At 38.9% G+C, this 24,402-nt stretch overlaps 1 protein-coding gene across 4 annotated transcripts in view; it reads right to left on the reverse strand.

Moving 5' to 3' along the window:
* Positions 1–24,402, reverse strand: part of DIP2B (disco interacting protein 2 homolog B) — a 240,956-nt gene that overhangs the window by 41,968 nt on the left and 174,586 nt on the right. For 2 of the 4 annotated variants that reach the window (XM_032644943.1, XM_032644945.1), the window contains 14 exons: positions 23,562–23,717; positions 22,965–23,084; positions 18,998–19,195; positions 17,470–17,561; positions 15,657–15,767; positions 13,847–13,970; positions 13,136–13,245; positions 9,929–10,031; positions 8,675–8,739; positions 6,301–6,394; positions 5,717–5,836; positions 4,149–4,263; positions 3,208–3,347; positions 2,431–2,567 (listed from right to left, as the gene is read on the reverse strand). In XM_032644943.1, coding sequence (XP_032500834.1) covers positions 2,431–2,567; positions 3,208–3,347; positions 4,149–4,263; positions 5,717–5,836; positions 6,301–6,394; positions 8,675–8,739; positions 9,929–10,031; positions 13,136–13,245; positions 13,847–13,970; positions 15,657–15,767; positions 17,470–17,561; positions 18,998–19,195; positions 22,965–23,084; positions 23,562–23,717 — 1,685 coding nt within the window. Of the gene's footprint in view, positions 1–2,430; positions 2,568–3,207; positions 3,348–4,148; positions 4,264–5,716; positions 5,837–6,300; positions 6,395–8,674; positions 8,740–9,928; positions 10,032–13,135; positions 13,246–13,846; positions 13,971–15,656; positions 15,768–17,469; positions 17,562–18,997; positions 19,196–22,961; positions 23,085–23,561; positions 23,718–24,402 lie in introns of all 4 variants that reach the window. The other 2 variants (XM_032644944.1, XM_032644942.1) reach the window with 2 other exon arrangements.

Here is a 24,402-nt window from a genome sequence, read left to right on the forward strand (position 1 = left end):
ATACTGTATTAGAATGTTTTTCCCATACTCTGGCTAATATTAAATGTTATCAATTTTTCTAAACTTTGCCAATCTGGTAAGCAAAAAAAGAAATCCCACTATTATTTTAGCTGCATTTATTTATTACTAACATGGATGAATTTCTTTTCCTTAATTTACTGCCATTTGTATTTCTTTTGTGAATAGCCTAGTCATGTCTCCTGTCTATTATTTCTATTTGATTGGATTTTTCCCTTTAATTTTTAAGATTTCTTTTTTTACACAGGGAACAACTATAACAAGAGCTAACATTTATAAAATGGTTATCATGTGCCAGGCGTGGGTGTAAATACAGTTAATTCTCAAGAAAACCCTTGAAACAGAATTAATATTTTCATTTTACAGATGAGAAAGGCACAGAGAGTTTCATTTGCCTCATATCAAATAGCTAGTAAGAGATGACAATGGAAAATTAGCTCTTTGCATTCATATGTGTTGCAAAGTTTTTCTCACCAGAAGCTTTTTTTTTTTTCTCCTAGCTGCACCACGCGGCTTGTGAGATCTTAGTTCCCCAACCAAGGAATGAACCTGGGCCCTCAGCAGTGAAAGCAAGGAGTCCTGACCACTGGACCGCCAGGGAATTCCCTACCAGTAGCCCAGTAGCTTATTTTTAAAATACACTTTTATTTTCTAAGCAGCCATTTTTAGATCCTTTGTTCTAGTGAAGTGTTAACCACATTGAAAAATTCTCTCAGGGTTTAAATATAAGAATTCAGTAAGAAAAATATGAGAAACTTTAATTTGCAAAACCAGTGCAACAGTTTTCTTCTCCTTTTTTGGTTAGTATTATTATTGTACTTCACTGCCATTAAATTTATCCTGCAGATTTCAAAATTTCTTCATCACTATGGACCTAGCAGCTTAGTATCAAATCTGAGAATTTCAGCTAGGCACTTGCCCTCCCAGGGGAGGCAACGTAATAAAATATTATTAGTATCTTCAAACACTGCTTGAAGATCTTATTTATATAAGGGAAATGCAATGAAGAAAAACACAGATATTGGAAACATATGTAGTCCAAGCACTTAAAAGAGAAATAAGGTGAGATTTAAATTAGTAAAATGTATAAAAACTCAGCAGAGATTAATCACCTGTGAAAGTAAACCAAGAGAACGGCAGTAAGCATGTGCTTTAAGAGTTTATGAATTGGTCACAACTTTTGAAGGTAGGCCAAGAATGTAGTAGTGATAGTGATGGTGATGGTGATGGTGATGGTGATGGTGATGGTGATGGTGGTGATGGTGGTGATGATGATGATGATGGTGGTAATAATAGACATTTAATAATATATATTATGCCATTTTAGGCTGTGTAAACATAGATGATGGAGCCTTTTTGAGCCACCACATCACATCACACATATAGATAACACTCTCCTGCCATTTACATCTATTATGACATAATTACATGCACTGATTTTCAAATGGGATGGTAGACAGATGTGCCCTGCCATATTGAGACTGAGAACCACTAGTCTAGGTTATAGAAAAGGGAAGCTCAAAGACTGAAAATTGGCAGTGGTCATATAAGCCCTGTCTAGTGTGAAGGGGACATGGCCCATAAACTGGAGTTCTCTTTTCCCTAAAAGGTACCCCGAGGCAGGTTAATCCCAATTAGGAAATACAGACAATTAATTATGCCTGTTCTGATTTCCAGGCTCACCAGGCAAACTTTCATTACAATTTGGCTTCACATGCAGAACCGCCTTCAGAAAAACGATGTGCTAGTTCCACTGAAATATGAGCTATTTGAGTTTTATGTATTTTCCTGATGTACCACAAGCATGGAGAATAGTGCCAGACATGCAGAAGGTGCTCAATAAATATTTCTCTCACTGAAAGACTGAATAACGGCAACAATCTGCCCCCGTGACAAGCCAGGTTTTCATTTTTCATTAGGAAGTTGGCATTCTGGTTTACATTAGTCTTTACAAGCGTGGTTAACTCGAGTCTACTCTTGAGAGATGGATCCATTCTCACTGCACTCTCAGAATTAAATTTTGGGTCTTATACACTCAAACCATGGCACACTCACCAGGGTGAATTTCTGTGAGGCCTCTTACTCTTTATATATGTAGGAGATAAACAAGGGCACTTCCTGTGTGCCAGGTACTGGTCTAAGCACTCTATAAACATGAACTCATTTAGTTCTCACAACATTCCTATGGTAGATACTATCATTACTCACATTTTAAAAAGAAGGAAATTGGGGCACAGAGAGGATAAGCAGCTCAACTAGTGCATGGCAGTCAGGGCTGGACCTCGGGCAGTCTACCTCTGGAGCACACACTCGCAACAGCTACGCTGTGCTATTTCCCATCAGCCAGCTCAGCTGCCCTAGTGACACTGACCTCACGCAACACGTTCCCCATGAAACTTTAACGTCACGTACCTCAAATGTATTTTTTGTCACACCAGCAAGCCCAAAGTACATCATGCCTCCTGTTCTGGAGCTGACACAGATTTCTCCAATTTCATCTGTTTTGCAGAGTTGGGGAGGTCCATCGGGTCTCACAATGCACATCATCCCTAGTGTACAGAAAGTATAGTCAAGGGACAGTCTGGAAAACCTTCGAAAAAACAGTCTCATCCTTATGAACCCACGAAAGTTTTACATTCACTGAGTGGCATTAAGTAAGAATACCAAACAGGAATGTTAAAAACAGACCTGATGCTACATAGGTATATCTGAAATTTCCACCTTTCACCCGATAATAAAGAATTTTTTAAATTCAGCAAATAAAAACATACAATAGTTGCAGACCGAAGCTTTTAAAGATAGTGACTTATTCAAGATGACTGCAAAGTCCAAAGAAACAGGTTAAATTAATTTACCCTTACACAGATCAAATTCAAACACGCAGGAAGCAATGTACCCTTTAACTTTCTGCCAGCCCATCGTCTTGGCAATTACAGTGAAAACCGGACAACTTTAGTATCACTCAGTACTTAGCTTTCTATGTGAACAACTGTAACTGAAACACTCACAATTAAATCATCCAATTTCTGCCGGAAATAAGTATGATTAACTCTTAGAGAGGCTTTGAGAAATTAAGTGACTTAGTACTAGATTTTGGATTCCTGGTTTTGGATCTCATATTTTATCAGGCTCCACTATCTCTAAAGACGAATCTTCATGAAACACCCAATGATGCTCCTGAGAACTCACCCCCGGGCATTACATGTCCCACATCCTGAACCGTCAGTGCTGAATTTTTATCTTCAGTATTGACCCGTATTACCCCATAGCTCAATCCATTCATGGAGAGAATGGCTCTTCCCGGCAAAGGGGCCCCTGGGACTCCAGGCCTGAAAACAAAATAAACTCATGAAATTTGGCAAATAAAATGATACTAAGAGAAAAGTATGAACATGTAGGAAAGGAAATTTCCTCTGGCTACCACACACACAAAAATCCGCATTTTTTCTCTACCCAAAACATGCCAAATTAATCTAATTTACATGTGCAAAGCATGGTGAACTTTCATTCAGATGGAAAAAGTAAATTTTAATCAGTTGTTAAGAATATACTGGCTTGCAAGGGGGACGGGGAGGGAGCCGGATGGACTGGGAGTTTGGGGTTGGTAGATGCAAACTATTACATTTAGAATGGATAAACAACAAGGTCCTACTGTATAAAAAAAAAAAAGAAGGGATATATGTGTATAACCAAGTCACTTTGCTGTACAGCAGAGACTGACACAACACTAAATCAACTATACTTCAATTAAAAAATAAATAAAAGGAATATACTGGCTTGGGTGTACTCTCTATATAGGTACTTTGCATATATAAACTACAATCAAGAACAGTCTACTTGTAGTCTAAGATGCTAACTAAGGATTCTGAAGGGCAAAACAAGACAGAAAAAGAACTAATTCACAAATACGAGATGATAATAACTAAAGTAAAATTTCAGTTTACCAGTTACACTTAGGGCAAGAGTGGGAAAAATAAATGAGATGCTTCAAACTGCTTTACAAAGTCATTTTCACTTTCAGGATTACGAAGCAGAAAATTAGATCACACCCCTTGTCATCACCTGGTCCATTCTGCACATTTGACCAGAGTTGTAACATACATCAAGAGCACCAACATTCTGAACGATACCTGCGGATTGCGACAGTCATGGCTTCGGCAGAAGTAGCACACGGACAGATGGCCTCAGGTTTCAGACCGTGGCTTTGGAACAGACTCAGGAAGGCATCACAGGATGACACAGACCCTGAGGAGTTGAAACAGATCAACTTGAAAACTGAAAACATGATTTTCATTATTGCAGGAAACTGGTAAAGAACAGAAAGCCGACACATCTGTACATCATCAATTCCATGCAAATATTTTACTGTGCCTGTGAAATGGTTGATAGGTTTCAAGGACAAACAAATGCTCATCTAGCCCATGAAAGGTCAGTGACACTATTGAAAGTTACAACTTAAAATAAGGCTGCTCCTACCAAACTGCCCAATCAATAGGAGAGATGCACCGCAGGCAACAGGTAGCCAGTTCGGAAGCAAGCAACTCTTCCTGAAGTAACTACTGCAGTTTAGCCAGTGCGTTACTAATACTCTGGCTTAGTTCCATCCTGTTATGTATTCTCTGACTTGTTTCTTACTAAGGTCAGTCCGAGGTCTGTGTTTTATACCAAGATGATCACTGTGACTACTGACAAAAATCCACTGATGACAAAGAACACAGTAGTATCTAATGCTTTACCTGATTCTACCCTGTGGAGGCTCAAGATGTTTATGCTTGTCAGGAAAAGCAGGCAACACAGTAAGATCTCTAAAAGCTTTTGCAAACTCCTTAGACTTGGTGACAGGGAATTTACATAAAGTCCAGACACTTGGCTATATCAAGTTACCTTCTCATAGTTCTTTTTAGTTACATGATAGAGAAAGGACCTAAATGAGTGAGCATGGAGTGGTTTTAAAAGCTTACAGATCCATCAAATGATGAATGACTATATAAAATATAGTATATCTATACAATAGAATATTATATGGCAACATAAAAGAATAAAGTACAGACACAGGCTACAACAAGGAGGGACCTTGAAAACATGCTAAGTGAAAGGAGCCAGTCACAAAGGACCACATATAGCATGACTACATTTATGCGAAATGTCCAGAATAGATAAACATACAGAGACAGGGAGTAGATTAGCAGTTGGCTAGGGCACAGAGGATGGGAAATGGGGAGTGACTACTAATGGGTATGGGGTCTCTTTTGGGGATGATGATGTTCTAAATTCAGGTCAATGGCGATAGCTGTATAACTCTGTGAATATACTGAAACCACTGAACTGTACTTTATTTTTTAAATTTTTTTAAAAGATTTTTTCTGATGTGGACCATTTTTAAAGTCTTTATTGAATTTGCTACAATATTGCTTCTGTTGTTTTATGTTTTAGTTTTTTGGCCAGGAGGCATGTGGGATCTTAGCTCCCCAACCAGGGATCGAACCCACACCCCCTGCACTGGAAGGCAAATTCTTAACCACCGGACCGCCAGGGAAGTCCCCCATTGAAGGGTACTTTAAATGGGCAAGTTTTATGGTATGTGAATTATCTCTCAATACAGATATAAAAAAAAAAAAAAAGCTTACAGAAAGGGGATGAAAACCTCAGACTACCAAAGAAAAGGATATTCCCAGACTGACACTGTAGAAATACTCACAGGGATTAGCTCCGTCCGTCACAATCAACATGCGAAGCGAGCTCAAGCTCACATCTCTTTGGTCCCGATGTGCCATCATAGCCCAGTGCAAGTCTCGGCATTTTACTAAAGCAACCTTGGCTATAAATGCGAAAGAGATAAAGTCAATACACACATGTTAAATTTGGTAGATATTAATATAACAAAAACATTTTTACTTATTTTAGGAATCATGATTTTCACTTAGAGAAAAATAAAAAAGGTTTCAAAGAAATTGTTCCAGGTGCTCTGAGGCAGTGGCGACTGACTGGACACACGACTGCCTTGCTCACTGTGACCTGCAGGCAGGCCTCGTATCCTAGCCAAGGAAGCTTCGAACACCAAAGCACCCAATAAATCTAATTCAGGGCCCAGATTCAGGCACAATTCTTAAGAATGGACATCAACTGAGATGAACTAGACAACATATCTGATTTTTTAATAACCAAACTCTAAAATCTGTCAAGGCACCAAGGCATAGAATTATGTCGCTAGAAGAGCAATTTGAAAATCCCTGAAATTGCCAACAGTCACATAATCAAAGCTTAGATGCTGTGTGTAACTACCTTTGTGGGCATGTACTCTTTGGACCCAAGAGAGAGGGCAAGTCTTCATAACAGAGTAGGGTACACTAATTGTATGCATCTTATTCATTACATTCTGAAAAGCAAAGGAAGATAAAAAGTAATCAATACCTAATACATACTTAGCATTTTAAAACTGAACTGATATTCTGTTAACAATTTTAACCATACAATACTCAAACACATGCTCTTTGAAAAAAATTGAAAATATTAACTATAAGGTTGAAGCCTCCTTTGCTACCTATTCTCAAACCTGGTTCCCTTCTTTCCTCCTCAGAGATAATCATTGTTATGAATCTGCCATGGATCCTTCCAGTCTTTTTCCCATGTGTTTACATATATATTCATCCCCAGAGAAACATAAAAGTATTTTTAACATAAAAGGCATCATACTATACACATATCTACAACTTGCTTTTTTTTTTTTTTTTTTTTTTTTTGCGGTACGTGGGCCTCTCACTGTTGTGGCCCCTCCCGTCGTGGAGCACAGGCTCCGGGTCTATGGCTCACGGGCCCAGCTGCTCCACGGCATGTGGGATCCTCCTGGACCGGGGCACGAACCTGCGTCCCCTGCATTGGCAGGTGTGCGCCACCAGGGAAGCCCCAACTTGCTTTTTTTTCACTTAAATTGTTCTAGAGCTAAATCTATGTACATCAGTATGAGAGATCTATACAATTTTTTTGACCTGCTGCATAGTATTCTATAGTATGACTGTACCGCAATTTATTTGGGCATTTCCCTATTATTGACAGATTTTTTTTTTGCAATTGCAAACAATGTTTCAAGGAACATATTTATACTCATTTCCCTGGCACGTGTGTAAGTGTTTCTCTAGGGTAGGTACAGAAAATTTGTACTGCTGAGTCATAGGATGTGTGCTTTTACCACTGAACAGAGAACTGCCAAACTGCTCTCTAACCCTCTGAGCGCTTTCATCATGTTTATGCTTGCCACATACCACAGAGGGCTGGGTCTTACAAAGCAAGAAATCAACGTTTCCCTGTCGCTTACCGGAGGTCCTGCCTAGACCCGTTAGGTGTTTGGGTAGATAAAGCTGAGTAACCTGAGGGGGTCATGCAATTTGGTGTCTCTCCTGCCACCCAGACCGAACATACCCAGGACCCCCTGTCCCCACAGAGACCCAGCCTGACAGAGTAGTTAAGTCTTGGTACTTAGACTAGCCATTTTGTTCACCACCCAAGTGGCCCAAAGATACCAAAATACCACTGTAAACCTCTTTTTCCTCCCTCCCCCAAGTTTCTAGCTATGGTGACAAACTTTTGGATTTCAGGGAAAGAATGGTGTATATAACTAATTCTTCACACGTGTCCCTATCTTGCTCTGTGTATCAGAGAGAGAAGATTCCCTCTAACTCCTCACAAGGGTTTCTTAACCGCTGATTAAAAAAAACAAAATGGGAAGGACTTTAGAAAAGAGCAAGAAAGCATGTATGCTCAAGGAATAAGGGTTTTTTGTTTGTTTGTTTTGTTTTTTACTAATTTGAGGGGCCCTGGGAGAAAAGGGAAACCGCTCCTCTTCCCCATGCTTCATTTCCTACTCTTTCTCTGACTCCTGCAATGTGTGAGGAGATACTCTCAAAGGTTCTTTCAACTGTAGGATACTGTATCTCTTCTCTCTCCCCTCCTAATCAGCATGCTCCATATGTAGCTTTTCCCACTTGAAATGTCCCCCCTTCTACTTCCACCTCCCAAATATCTCTATATGGCTACATCTTACCCATTTTTTAGTCCAACTCAACTGTCACCTCTTCCATAAAAATTGAGGCCACAGCTGGGAGGAAGTCACCTTTTTCTAACTCCCTTAGGATGGTACCTGTTCCTCTATTATGGAAAGCAGTCTCATCTACCTTGTTATTCTACTCTTTCATTGCAGCATGGACTCATTCAAGACATTTTGTCCAATGGAAAGGTTAGATATTATTAAACACAGTTGCAAAGTTCCAGATATATTTAAGTAATCTTTTCTTCAGAAAAGAGAAGAGGTGACTCTCATAGTTTTTGAAAAATATAAATAAACATATAGCCATTGGTAGAAATTTTTTAGCTTTGCGTCATCATAGCAGATATTTAAAGGATTTTTGATCCTAAGTTCTCCTATATACTATTATGTGAAAGGTATACCCAACCACACAATGAAGAAAAAACAGAATTACATTCTCCTTTAAAAAAATTACCATTCGTATCACAAAATAAAATTCCCCTGGAAAACACTACTGATCTTTTAGGGGCTTAAATTTCAAACAAGCACTGAGTGACGCTGTGGTTACACAGCTCACACAGTGACCTGAATCATAAGCACAATTTACACTAAAGGCCTCGATTCTGTGTAGCTTACCGCAAACATGCCATGCCACAGCCCAGCATCCTTCTTAAAGTCTAAAACATTTACTACTGTTTCCCCTAAAATAGGAAAAAATAGGAAAAAACACAAGGAAATCATCTTTAGTGTTAAGTAGCAAAATTATATCACTTGCCTCTATAAAACAACTGATTTGGTACTTTTAAAGAAACCACTAAAAGTTCTCAGGGTCTTCTAATTACTTGAGGGTACCCTCAAATTGGCTGGGGGACTGATCACAGGGTGACGTGGTCACAGAAGAAACAATGAGTTTGGAATTCCTTGACTTTGGCACTGTCTTTGAGATAATAATTTTTTCCTAATTATATAAGGAACACATGTTTGTTTTAGAAACTTTGGAAGTTTCACAAGCATATGTAAAAAATTATACTTCCTAGAGAAAACCAAAAATGTTGGTGTATGTATATATCTATATATTCTATCTACATACATGCACATATAATCCTAAGCTTATATACTTACAATGCTTATATAGAGACAGATGCTTGACTAACAAAATTGGCACATACTGCTCTGTATCTAATTTGCTTCCACTTAATGATATACTGAAACAATCTTTAATATTCAAGAACATGAGTTTTAATACCTCAGCGTATAACCCATTATATGAATGTATTATATAATAATCAACTGCATTCGTTGGCATTTTGATCGATTTCATTACACACACAAACATATATATTTTTAACCAGACAAGAATGCAGCTCTGTAATGCTGCTATAATGAGCATGTATTAACTTGTTTCATCCTATGAAAGGAGAATAAAACACTAAAAAAATTAATATTGTGAAGAACATTCTAAGGGGAATAGTCATTACACAATATATATCAACGCATCTAAAGTCCAACAACCCAGAATACATTTTTGTGTTTTAATTTGTGTTTTTTGGTAGCAGAATTTCTTTGACTCTAACTCCATACAGCTGGTGGCAGCTCTAATGCATGGGGAGATGGAGGTACCTGACATTCCGCGACTAATAAGCACATGGTTTTAATTAGTTTTCTATTTCTGCACTCTAGAAATCATGCTTTACATATTTGGTTTGCCCAGAATTCTAGTTTCTTTAAATCACAGCATATTTGTGAAAAAGAAGAAAGCAAGCCAAGAATGTGTCTTAGAACATTTCCCTCTGAATGCGGTCATTAACTGGAGTCCAGCCGCCGAGCACTCTGCTCGAAGTCACACAGATCTGAGCTCACAGTGCAGGCAGTCATGGGGTGAAGTCTGACCTTCAGAATAATTGCAGGCCTGCGACAGAGCTTGGCAGTGAGACAGCATTGCAAGGCGGGACACTGTAACTCCCATTACACTCCCTTCTTTGCTTGTTTTATACTAGAAAAAAAAACACAAAAACAAAAACACAAGAAACAACAAAATGGGTTATTTCAAATGACAAAACTAGAATCCAAAAACGAAACCCCGAAAAGCCATGACGATGGGCTGAATTTAACGTTTCATATAAATATCTGAGGCTACGCACTTGGGCCCCAAACTCTAATCACACAAAGATAGGACTGGGTAATGTCAAAGCTCAACAAAAGTATGTGTGAAAAATTCTTAAAAGTTTAATTAGTTGTCAGTGTGAAGTGGCTGCTAAAGAAGCTAAAACAAACATGTGACCTCAGCTGTGTTAACAGAAGCACAGTATCAAATACACGGCAAGAGCAAGAGCTAAAGGTGTGCAAGTGTAGTCCCTGTCTATCAGCAGCTCCCGGCTGGGAGGGGAGACTGGGAAATGGCCTATTCACTCCTCCAAATCAATCAGCTATAATTTCGCTTTTACCTCGATGCTCCATTCAAGTTGCTTTTTACCAAGATCAGTCACATTTTTATTGTTAAATCAAAAGCACATATTGCATACGTTACTTTATCAGACCTTTCTATAATATCTGACACCTCCTTTCTTGACACTTTCTCTTTCCTTGGCTTTTGTGATACTCCCCTTCCTATTCAATATTCTCTCTCTCTCTCCTTTCCCCTCCACTTTCTCTGCCCATCCCTTGAATGTTGGCATTCCCTGAACGTTCTGTTCTTCCTCTTCTCTTTTCACTTTAATTCATCAGGGTACCACATTCCTGATGACTCCCAATTCTCTACTTCCAGTCCAGACCTCTCTCCAGAGATCCAGACTCAGAGGGTCAACCCTTCCCCTCGAATGACCCGTACTCCTGTGAAACGCAGCCAACACCACCCCTCTACCTTTCGCCCATGAAAACTTTTCTTGCTGTACTTTCTGTCTTAGTGAAGGATGCCATCCATCATCTATCCAGTTGCCCAAGTCAGAAACCCAAGTGTCTTTCTTGCCTCCACCCTCTCCAGAGTTAGTCACTAAGTCCTGTCTCTTCTATTTCTTACTGTATCTCAATTCCATCCAACCACTTTTCTCCATCCCCATCACCATGAACTTGGGCTCACCTGGATAACTGTAAAAGCTCCCCATTTCCCTTCTTAACTCCACCAAACAGATAAATCTTTTAACAACATATTTATTCTTGTCACTCTTCTGCTGACAGCCCTTTAAAAGCTCCTTATTACCCACAGGATACTTGAAACTCACTAGCAATGTCCTGTGGGTAATAAGAGGGTCCTAAGTGAAAACTGCAAGTTAATTCAGAATAGCAGAAGCATAGAAATGTAGAGGACAGTAGTTCTACATGAGGTCAGAGAGCTAAGCAGGGGCCACAGAATGAAGGGCACTTTACCTTTTAGGAAGAACCAATAAAGAAGACTGAAAAGGAGTGGTCAGTGAGTAGTCAGGGAAGCCAGTGAGCAGCTTTAAGGGGGATGAAGGGGTGAACCATGTCATCACTGGGAGATGATATGGATTGAGAGCTGACTGCTAAATTTGGTATTTTAATCGCCTGTTTACTTGTCTGTCATTTAAATGTACCCAGATCCCTTCCACCTTTAAAAGCAATCCTCCTTCGATCCAACATCACCACGTTGCCTCAAAGCTACTGCCCACTCTCTTCCCTTTTACAGCCAAAGTTATCACTACAGGGCTCAAGTTGGGTGGATTTTTTTCCCCAAACTTTTTAAAAAATTTATGGATGTTTATTCATTAATTTAGCAAACAGTTGGTGAGCATTTACTAATACGTCTCAAGCAAGATGCAGAGTACTCAAGGGCATAGCTTTTAGAGTGAAACAGATATGAGTTTGAGTCGGAGCTCTGTCAACTTTGAGTCAAAGGTTTTAGACAAACCTTTGGTTGGTTACTCAAGTTAAAGTCTTAGTCTCCTCAGGTACTAAGCAGGTTTAATAACAGCCCCCCACCTCACAGGGTACTTGTGAGGACTGACTGAGATAATGCATATAAAGCACTTGGCCTGGGCTTCCCTGGTGGCACTGGTTTAGAATCCGCCTGCAAATGCAGGGGACACGGGTTGGAACCCTGGTCTGGGAAGATTCCATGTGCCGCGGAGCAACTAAGCCCTGTGTGCTACAACTACTGAGCCTGTGCTCCAGAGCCCGCGAGCCACAACTACTGAGCCCGTGTGCTGCAACTACTGAAGCCTGTGTGCCTAGAGCCCGTGCTCCGCAACAAGAGAAGCCACTGCAATGAGAAGCCCGCACACTGCAACAAAGAGTAGCCCTCGCTCGCTGCAACTAGAGAAAGCCCACGCGCAGCAACGAAGACCCAACACAGCCAAAAATAAATAAATTTTAAAAAAGTAAAAATAAAAAAAATAAAGCACTTGGCCTGGTGCCTGGTATGCAGTAGGACCTAATCCCTCAACTGAATTATGTTATCAATCAGTCAAGTTCCTACACTAACATTCAATACCAAACCCTCTAGCCATCTGTTTCTTCTTGCTCTTTATCTGTTAAATTTGTTTTTTTTTTTTTTTTTTCGGTATGCGGGCCTCTCACTGCTGTGGCCTCTCCCATTGCGGAGCACAGGCTCCAGACGCGCAGGCCCAGCGGCCATGGCTCACGGGCCCAGCCGCTCCGCGGCATGTGGGATCTTCCCGGACCGGGGCACAAACCCGTGTCCCCTGCATCGGCAGGCGGACTCTCAACCACTGCGCCACCAGGGAAGCCCTAAATCTGTTCTTTTCAAGCACAGCTATTTGTCCTCCTCATTTCTCCAGTCTCTTGCTTCCCATCACCCCCCACCACTCCCATCCCCAAAGCAGCAGAAAAATATCTCTGCCAGTAAAGCATTTCTTAAACCTCTGAACTTCTCTAAGTCTTTTGTAACTTTCTTATATGACAAGGATCAATTTCTTTGTTGTCTTTCTCTTGAATATGTATTTATGTTCAAAATAATTAGAATAGAAGGGCCACTATAGGCATTTTACAAGCCAAAAGATGGAAATCTAACAAACCAGGAGGATATACTAACATTAAAACCACAAATAGTTTAAAATTTTGTGGGACAGCAATTGAAGCCAAAGGAAAAGCCAGAATGTACATCCTAGTCTCAGGACTTACCTCAATGTATGCTGGTTCTGTACCAGCAGGCGAGATGTGGGGTTGCCAGTCTTTAGGTGGCTTTGAAAGGTACTTGGAATCTGTTACAACCCATTTGAGCCGGGGCCAACCTAAATCAAACCCAAAATAAAAATTGAATTGCCTAAGCCATCAGGAAAGGAGTTCACAATGAATCGGTCATTTTAAATATCAAGAGACCAAATCAAGGTCATTTTATAATCAGTAAAATATCTTTATTAGTGTTTAGTGATAAATCACCAGACAATTATACCTTCTTTCAAAAGTACAATCGTTCCACATGCTAATTCCAGGCCTTGACATTACCTCAACAACTGGGAGGTCCATTTGGCAGTGGAAGTCCACTGAGGTTAGTGGTCTCTACATGTAGCATTTAGCTTTAGTGAACAGAGTGGTAGCTTTTCCAACCATCAGCATAAAGGTTAAGGGTGTGGGCTGTGGAATCAGACAGATTTGGGTTCAAATCGCTGCTCTGCCATATATTAGCTGTGACTTTGGGCAACTTACTTAACCTCTTTGTGTCTCACTTTCCTCACCTGTAAAATGGGGATAATGATGGTACCTACTTCATAAGATTATGAGAATTAAATAAGAAAATATATGTTAAGTACTTAGCTATTATTATATTAAAACACTAATTAAAGCACTCGGCTTTAATTTTTAACTGATAATCCAGGTACAAATATTACTAACCTTTAAACTGTACAATTTCTCCATTCTGGGTTTTTGGCAATCCCTTTAGACAAACTTCACTGGTAAGAGCTAAGGCAATACCGCAGCTTCCCAGCAAGAAGCCAATCTGCTGCCCTCCAGCATCCTGTGGACAAAAGATAATGAGCAAGGTAGGGGAGTGAACGTGAGCACACTGAAGCCCCAAGCCTGACACTCAGTAACACTCTGGCACTTGTGTGACACATTTGTGGAACCCCCTGATATCTGGCAATTGTCAAAATCCAGTGACAATATGTTCTTCCAAATAATTTCTACAACACAATGATTTCCTGAGTGCAAATCACATTTTTTTTTTTTTTAAATCACATTTTATTAATCTGACATTGCTAACGATGAATTCCACCAGCCAAATGTGACCATTTTAGTGAATGGTCAGCAACACTCCTCTTTTAGATTGATCTCAGGAAATGAAACAAAAGTGAACATGGTTAAGTTGTCTTGACCTAGCCATACCTCCAAATCCAAAAGCAAAGCAATTCAGGTCAGAACGAAATAAATAATGTAAATGGACACCAAATGTACAAATTTACAATGAAAGTGAATGGACGGTTATACCCAGGTCCACATACTCCTTATTATTCTATTTTAAAGGAGGTAGATTTAAGCCTTACAGCAATGGCCGAGGAAGAAACCAAAAGAGATAGCCTAAAGCATTTCCATTAAAATTTCATCTTAAAGGTATCATTATGAAACCACATAAACATTGCCAACTTAATAATTTAAGAACAACCCTATGATTTCCTGACCAATCTAAAGATACTATACCCATCAACCAGAGTTTCAGGGATGCTACCAATTTTTTTATTCCTTTCAGAAAATAATTTTTTTCTTATAAATCCATAGTCTCCACCATATTTGTCTTCACCATCAACTCCCAAAAATAAACTGCACGAGAAAATTAGGGTCAAACAGCTCATGGAGAAATCATTCAGTTAAACTTTGACATCTGCCACATACGCTTATTTTAGTAGGACGGATGTGAGGTCAAAGTAAATTCTGTACCCCAGAGTAGTAACACAACATCACTGCACCGCCCTTCGACTTAATGGAGACCCTAGATGTTGCGATACAGTTAAGGGAAATCCCTTCTCAGAAAGGTTTCACCTATTGTAAATGTGGATTATCTATAGTCTCTGAAGCAAGAGTGGTACTTCTTATTTTAAGATTTTTTTTTGATGTGGACCATTTTTAAAGTCTTTATTGAATTTGTTACAATATCGCTTCTGTTTTATGTTTTGTTTTTTTGGCCCCAAGGCATGTGGGACCTTGGCTCCCCGACCAGGGATCAAACCCACACCCCCTACACTGGAAGGCAAAATCTTAACCAGTGCACCACCAGGGAAGTCCCGAGAGTGGTACTTTTTTTGTTGTTGTTGGCTGTACCACGTGGCTTGTGGGTTCCTCGACCAGGGATTGAACCCGGGTCCACGGCACTGAAAGCCCAAGTCTTAACCACTGGACCGCCAGGGAATTCCCGAGTGGTACTCTTTATAAATGGTAATCGTTGAAAAGTCAAGTATGTCCCCATAACTTTTACGTGATATATAACACTAGAAAAATTCTATCTCGGTTGAAAACAGGTTATTTTCATGAAACGTATAAGTATTCATAAATAAATTTTCTACAACTTTCATGTTTTTAGAAAGTGAAGCTAAGTACCTAAGAAAATGGTCAGACTATTTTTTAATGTTGTAACTGAGTCAACTGATCCAAGAACCCAATGCCTGCCGTGTCGCATCAGGCTACACTTCTCTAAATTTAGCCATGTTACCTTTCTGGTAAGAGGTACCTCTATAGGCACTGGAATCACTTCGGCCAGGAGACATCCATAAAAAGCCACCATAAACATGACTGGATCATTGTTGGGGTAAACCAGGGCTACCTATAATACATAATGACATTCAATACAGAGGAATAAGAGGAGACTAACGCTTTCAATGCCACTAAGTGATAGATTTATATATGACATTTAGCATGGACACAATACATCAAACCATTTAATGGCCTAAAGAAAATTAACTTATTCAGAAGGATGCACACATCTAAAAAGATCTCTGTCATTCCCATGATTATACTAGGCACAGTTCGGGGACTATAATGCAATTCATCATCATCACCATAAGAATTTTTCATTTAATTCTATTGGTGATTTAGCAGTAAACAACTCACCTTCAGTAGTAAGTTAATTACTTAGAAAACCTAAGGCAATTTACTTTAGTGCAGGGCTAAAGCAATAAAATTAATGTGATGGATCTCTCTAGATAGACTAACATATTAAAGAATAAGCCTTATATCTCTCAGAGAGAACCTACAAGAATTGACGGACTCAATTACCACCTTAGGGCAAACCTAAGGTTTCTTACTTTTTAACAAATTCATTGCATTAATCCTTACTCACTTAACCAACAATGCAAGTATACTAGCAAGAAGGCATTTGGTAGTAGGTATAAGCAATACTGGCAGAAACCATTATGAATATAAAGTTAATTCATTTACAAAAGATAAACAGTGAAACCTCCATAATATGTTCAAACCTGTGATCTCACCTGTAATGCATCCGAGATAACTGACCCTTCCTAATTTCCTCAAGGAATGCAAAAACACAGAAGTCACGATTGTTGTGGAGTTTGTTCCGTGGCTTGGATATTCACAGATTAACGTTTGAAACTTAATTATGTCATTGGACTTTTGTTTCTCCCTTTCTTTCTCTCACTTAAAGATTCTCTTAACTTACTCCCAAGATAAGTTCAGTTCTGAACCTTCTAGAGTTCTAAAAAAAATACTAAATGCACAAGACATTTAAACAACCCATTTCCTTTCTGCACACAAGTGTCCATGTTGTTAGGAAGACACGAAATTACCTTCTTAGGGTTCAGTGAAGATTATGGTACACTCACAAGTCATACTTCAAAGTAAAAGCCATACTTTAGATGCCCTTTGCCAAAATGCGTAAGTATTAATATCTTTAACAGGCTAGTTTAGGAAATTTTGTACTCATGAGCCTACTAAAATGAATTCTGTTGTGTACGTAGCTGGTGCTTCATTCTACAAGCCCAAATGAAAAGTAGTATTTGATGATAAGAAGTAATTTTATTTAGAAAGTGAATAAAACCTTTAAATATTGAAAAAAATTTGAATGTCACCTCTAATGTAAAAAGAAATTAATGATGTCAATTTGTTTCTTCTTAGAAGTAACATAAGTCTCCCTCCCTGTCCACACCCCCAGAATATTGTTTTGAAAGTTTTATGGGGCATTTTTCAAAGAAAAAAATCAAAGAGTAAACTTGATTGCTATTTTTGTTGTCTAAATATTGAAATATTTATTTACAGAAAGACTTAGGTTTCTCTTTATTTTCATTAGTAAAGAGACATGTGAATATCCTTCAAACTATAAACGCAAGAATTATAACCTGGGTTGGAAACAAACCATTTTCATTTTGTAAGAGTAAGAGTTATATAAATTGTGCTGTTGTACATTAAAAATCCAGAATGTGCATGCTGGAAAACAATAAACATCACCTCCCTAAAACAAACAAACAACCCCCCCCCCAAAAACCAACCAAACAAACAAAAAAACCAGTTACCCTGTCTCCAGGTTTTAATACAGGTTCATTTTTGGTCCCCAGTTTATTAAGCAGTGTGTAGGCCAACTTTAAACTTCTGCTCCACAACTTTCCTGGAAAAAGAAAACAGTCATATAGAAAAACACAGGCCCACTTCAGCAAGAGCGCATTCAGTTCATCAGCACACCAAATGAGATAACGGCCACTAGCAAATGATACATTAGACAAGCAGCACCCTCAACACACAGAGAGGCCCTCCGCCACAAAAACTGCTTCACAGTCACTCTAGTTTACGAAAGCCAGTGCTGCCTTCAAGCAAAAATGAAAGCTCACTCTGATTTAGATAATATTTCAAATTCTTCTCTGAAGTAATCTGAATATCTTTAGAAATAATTTGATGTGAGCTGATCAGATTTAAAGGGAAGGAAACAAGTTTTTATCACAGGACTGAAAATCAGAAGACAGCTTCTTTCTAAGCTTTTTCTGAAGAAACACTTACACATATGATACTGGATAACTGAAGCAAGTGCAAAGCAAAAGTACGCCTCAAATGACTGAGCATTCCATACCACTGTATTTCAGTGAAAACAGACAATAAAATGGAAATTAACTGTGTGAAACATGTGGATACAGTCAAAGATGTTAAATAAACATGTAAAGGTTTGGCTAGCTGACTGCTTTCTTAAAGGGTACATGGATGAGATTAATGTACAGCTTCTGAAATGAATGCTAAAAACGATTTTAGGGGGAAAAGCCTATTGCTCCCCTCTTCCGGCTCCTTTCCCCGACCACCCTTAGAAATTCTTATTTTAGATTATGAAGAAAGTGAAATCATTTTATTTTGCAAAGATATGTTGGTTTTACACACAACTCATTCAGAGGGGCATTGAAGATGGAAACTCATGTCAATCTGTACAATTCTTTAAATAAAAACTATTTCTCTAAAATATTCTCTATGGAGATCTATGGACAATGTATACCACTTGTGAAGGTTGAAAAAGGAATCTGTCTGAATAAACTAGTACAAAATCTCACAGCCCAAGTTGAATCCATTCTTCTTGTTATTTAAAAAAAGAATAAAAATAAAGTTATTTTAAAAATTTGTAAAACAAAACTAAATGGAAAACTACTGATTCTTTGTTCATTATAGAATTTTGTGCCTATTACACGCAAGAGGCAGGATGAAGTAAATGACAAAGATCTAAAAAGTAACCAATTTCAATTTTTAGATAAAACCACCTGATTTTTACCATATGCCATTAATCCTGCCCAAATGTCTTCCTAAAATCCTCTCCTAATGTTTAAACATCAGTGGATCTAAAAAGTCTCTTTCTTCTTTTAAATATCAGCTGGCTTGCAACAGTCCCTTTAGCAAAAGAAAATATTTGGCAACAGCTGTACTTAGAACTTAGGATCCTATTAAAATAATTTAAAAGATCTAGTGAAACACAATGACCAGTAACTGCTAAATAGCAAGATAAAAACATTACCCATGATAATCTGAAGAACTATTAGGAGAAAAGGAAGGAGCTGGACTCCTGAAACTCACCGTAAGTAAGAGTGTAAATTGGTTTCCCTGTTACGTCCAGTGCAGTCAGACAGGGGCATTTTGCCTGAGTGGTGCCCCAGCGCTGCAGGGCAGACTCAAGAGCAGGAGGCCAGTTACAGATGACTCCTAATGGCTCTCCTTTCACAGGGGTCATCTGCCGTCCCTCAGGCTTGGGTTGGTTGGGGTCTGGCTGAGGTACTGTACCAAAACAACCCCAACAGGTTATGAAAATAAGATCTGAAGTAAGTACAAATACCAAGTAACACAACTCAGGTCTCTAATCTCAAGTATATTTCCCCTTTCCCTTTATCTTTATCTGGCTTGAACTCACTCTGAGAAAATAAAGGACATCGTTAGAAATAGTAATCCACAAACTGGGCCTTAATTCATTTTCCCACATAATCGTAAAATCATATTTAATATATTTTACACAACAAATCCTGACCCTGACAAAGCAAATGCCTGAACGTTCAAAAAAACACAAAGCATACATTTCTGTTTAGCAATTTTACAATTTTTAGTAAGCTTGTTTTTAGACCTTTAGTTTGTGTCCAATGTTAGAAAGCCAGGTTCCACCTCACCAGGTTATGTTTAATGATAAAGCATTGAACTATGAATCAGAAAACCCAAGCTTACATTCACTTTTTACTAGTGTGACCTGAGGCAAAAGGAGTTACCCCAGCCTCAATTTTCCTCATCTATAAAATGGGGATACGACAGGGTCATATTGGACTCAGGCAGACAATGGGCATGAATGACAATGTTCCTTCCATGTCTCTATACCTCTGTGCACATCTCATATGGCCAATCCCTTTGCCTCCTGGTGAACTTGCCCTCATCCTTCTCAGGATGCAGCTCTAACGGTACCTTCCCTGGGAAGCCGCCCGGGGCCATTCCTTCCTTAGTGCTTCCACACTGTGTGCTAGTGCACCCTTATTAAAGTACTGAGGATGCTCAAGAGCATCTACTACTCTATAATTTTTTCTCCCCCTTTGACTGAGAGCTCTTTTTTTTTTTTTTAAATATTTATTTATTTATTTGGCTGCTCTGGGTCTTAGTTGCGGCACACAGGATCTTCGTTGCGGCACGTGGGCTTTTTAGGTGCGGTGTGTGCGAACCCTTAGTTGCGACATGTGGGATCTAGTTCCCTAACCAGGGATCGAACCCAGGCCCCCTGCATTGGAAGCATGGAGTTTTAACCACTGGACCACCAGCGAAGTCCCTTGACTGAGAGCTTTTTGAGAGAAGATATGGTTCATATTCCTCTTATTGCCTAGAGTGCCTAATACATAATGGTTGCTCAATCAATGTTAATTAAATTGAACTGAACTTGGGGGACAAAAAAGGAAAGCACTAGGATCATTAACATGGGCAATTCCAGAAACTGGAGGTGACTAATATTTCATATTCTTTCATATAGACAAAACTTAAGTCCTCTTAATTTTTCTACAATAAACAAGTATTATTCAAACATTAAAAAGCAAAAAAAAAATCCTGTATTTTCATAGCAGGAAAGATAATTTACATATGGAACAAAAGGCCAAGTATTCACTGAGTGCCAATTATGTGCACAAGATGTGATAAACATTGAGAAGATAAATGCTGCACATATCATTCTTTGAACAAACATTTATTGCTTCTAATAATGCCAGGTACAAGGAATACAGGGTCCATGCCCTCTAGGAGTATCCAGACAGTGGGGACACACTCATACACAGAGCTAAGTAAACATGACCAGTGCATGACAGAGACAGGTACAGAGAGGGCAGAAGAGGGCCATGCCACCCAGCTTAGGGGATGGGGTCTCCCACCTGGAGGAGGTAATGCCTGAGCTGAGTCTTAAAGGGAGGGGAAGGGTAGGGATTAGCCAGGTGAGTAGGAGATGAGAGAAGCATTATAGAAGAGAGAACAGATGGAACGAGCAGCAAGTATTAGAAGGGCAAATGAAATGTGAAATAAATTTTATTTTACAGCTCAATTTAATGACAGGTTGGGGAAACTTACTTAAAATGTCATTCATTTTTCTACTGATACAAAACTAACAGTTTCACTTCCCAACTCACTGCCCTAGGTAAATAACATTTGCATATTCTCAGACCCTAAACCACCAGATTAAGTATAAAAATAAACATGGGTGATTCTACATAAATAGTTTTCTTTTTATACTGGACAGACTGTATATATGGTAGGCATAGTTCTGGTCATAAAAGTCTGTACATTATTGCCATCCATTAGGCCTCAATGCAGACCCTGGGGCACACTCTTCCAAACTTCCAAAGACATATAGGTATTTTTCTTTTCCAAAGGTAATTGTCATTCAAATAAAAAAATGTTGCCTATTTAAAATTAGTGGAAAGCTGTTAGCTCTATTCTAATTGAGCTCAAGTATGAATATTGCTCAAGTATAACTCTATTAAACCTTGACCTTCACTTGCCTAGTCAATACACAGTACTAAAAAGACTGAAGAGGATATTACTGGCACAGACACCCTGAAAATATCAGTCCATCAAGAAAGATGACCATAGTTCAATGAGTTTAGTGACTCCTAAAGAAACAGAAATTCATCTTAACCTCATATGTCAGGTTGCTTGTTGCTTCCTGCTGTACAAAGTGGGCTAAGACTGGATCTGGTCTACCAACATGCCTAGTTCCATTAAGGTCTGATGTGATCAAAGCCTACTCTTAGCCTCAGGACGTAAAAATGGACTGCAAAACTACCAAGACTTAGTTCTTTGGACGAAAGCTTTTGTTAGATAGAACTATCAAATGGCCACCCTCATTCCATCTATGTCGCCATATAGTCCCCTCCCAATCCTTCTATTAAATTCCAGATATCATATTATTTTATCCCTAAATATTTTTAAAATTATTGAATGAATAAATCACTCTTATCACTTCCTCTAGGAAGCCTTCCCTAACCACACAGATGAAATGGAATTCTTCCCTTCTCCAAACTGCCTGTACCAGTTGATACATACATATTGACTAAACTCAGCTTTCACCTACAGTATATGTTTTGTCTAAATTGTAAACAACAACATGAAGGAAGAAGGGAGTTACTGTATTTTCATGAACCTATTTCACCATCTACCACGTTAAAGCAGATACATATATGTGTTGACTGGTTGATTTAACAAAACTACTGGGTTATATTAGAAAAGAATGTGCAGGACTTCCCTGGTGGTGCAGTAGTTAAGAATCTGCCTGCCAATGCAGGGGACACGGGTTCAATCCCTGGTCCGGGAAGATCCCACATGCCTTGGAGCAACTAAGCCCGTGTGTCACAACTACTGAGCCCGCATGCTGCAACTACTAAAGCCTGCGCACTTGGAACCCATACTCCACAACAAGAAATGCCACAATGAGAAGCCTGTGCACTGCAACAAAGAGTAGTTCCCGCTCGCCGCAGCTAGAGAAAGCCTGCGTGCAGCAACTAAGACCCAACACAGCCAAAAAAAAAAGGGCAAACTTTTGAGACCAAATTTGACACTCCCGTTCTAGGATAATGCCAAATAGAAACAATTTTAAAAATTATGTGTTTGTTCCTAATTTCAAAGAGCATATGTCTGTGTTCCATAGTTATCTCTTTGTTTTTCTCTCCCCTCCCTCTCTCTTTACTTGTCATCTGAGATTTAAAATATAAAGAGCAGGGGCTTCCCTGGTGGCGCAGTGGTTGAGAGTCCGCCTGCCTATGCAGGGGACACGGGTTCGTGCCCCGGTCTGGGAAGATCCCACGTGCCGCGGAGCGGCTGGGCCCGTGAGCCATGGCCGCTGAGCCTGCGCATCCGGAGCCTGTGCGTACCGCAAAAAAAAAAAAAAAAAAAAAAAATATAAAGAGCAGAAAGCTATGAACTCTTTCAACCAAAAACGATGCGTTGTTCATCCTTAAATCGTATAATACCTAGCATGTAGCAACTGCTTACGAAATTTCTAAGGAATATACGTGTTTGTTAATATTACCACTACCTTCCACAATTTCTTCAGAGTCATCCACAAAAAATTCTTTTAAGGGAGGCCTTTTGGGTCGTTTCAGAGTGTTGAGAAGCTGCTGGATTTTTGTGGATACTCTGCTACTGACAGGAACACCTATAAGGGAAAAAATGGTAAGTTAAAATTAATTGATTTTAGGGATATTTCAGTTCCTCAATTCTCTTAGAAGCTTTTATTTCTAATGATGTTTGGCCTTTGTCCACAGTCTCATTCTATTTCAACTGGGCCAAATAGGTACAAATATGTACATTACCATTTTTATGACAACAGAGAAAAAATATGCTATTATTAATACTGTTTAAATATTTCATTTAACATCACTTTTCACTCATAGCATTCTTTTCTTTTTCCATACTTTTTGTTCAGAGTATCTTTTTGAAAGTATAGACTAAGTGTGAACAAGTGTTAGTGCTGCTGGAGTGCAGACGTTGAAAAGAGGGAGCTCAAGATGATCTGTGTGAGTAGGTCAATCGCAGTATAGTTCTGCCGCTGCTGGACATCAGGCACTGCTGTTTATAATTTGAATTTTTTCTGTTTAACTAATATGCCCTATTTAGGCACAGAGGTGCCTACCATCAGCTGTATCCATGAGGCTGGACCTGTTGGATCCTTTGTGCATGCCTTTAACTATCCCCGATGGCGGTAGATCAATATTTGCGGGGCGTACTGAGGAAGATGATGACGAAGAAGAGGTAGTTGTAGTGACGTCAGGGGGAGCAGAGAAGTTCTCTAAGAGGGAAGAAACCAAAATTTAGAATTATGTTACATTAGCAATAAAAATAAGAATCTTTAAATCTTGGAGTTTTTTTGGTTTGTTTTTTAAGAAGAAAGAAAGCTACATAAATGGGACACTAGCTCCAATAAAACAACCTTTAAAATCACATTTTACTAGCAAGATATAATGAGAGAGGAAGAGGTTAAGCCAGGGCATATCAGCTTTCTAAAATTATTACTCTTGAAAACTTGAGCAGCCTTAGTAAGATCAAATCGCATATCAAATATTTCTCAAAAATGCTGTTTCCTACACAGAAAGTCTGGTAGAAATCCAATGTTATAAAAATAACCATAATAAAATAAAAATTGCAAGTGACTTCAAAATGAAATCAAAGTATGATCATTATGGCTACTAACAGTCCAGTCTTCTGAGCATTTCTTCATGTTTACGTTGGTTTATCTACGTTTCTTCTTTCACTGAAGGCAGAAATTGTGTCTTGGGAGTCAGATCGCTCAAGTTCCCAAATGAAGAAAACCAGATAAAATCCACTTTTAATTTTTATAAAATAACCAATAGGTTACTTGGATTTACTTGACAGAAAAGGTTCTTCCCTTGCACTAAGCATGATTAAACAGTGTTGTTACCTTCTGCTTCATGTAGGGATTCTTACTATAAAGAAATAATGATATAGTTGGAAGA

Source organism: Phocoena sinus, chromosome 10 (assembly GCF_008692025.1).
Source record: "Phocoena sinus isolate mPhoSin1 chromosome 10, mPhoSin1.pri, whole genome shotgun sequence".
NCBI classification, from domain to species: Eukaryota; Metazoa; Chordata; class Mammalia; order Artiodactyla; family Phocoenidae; genus Phocoena; species Phocoena sinus.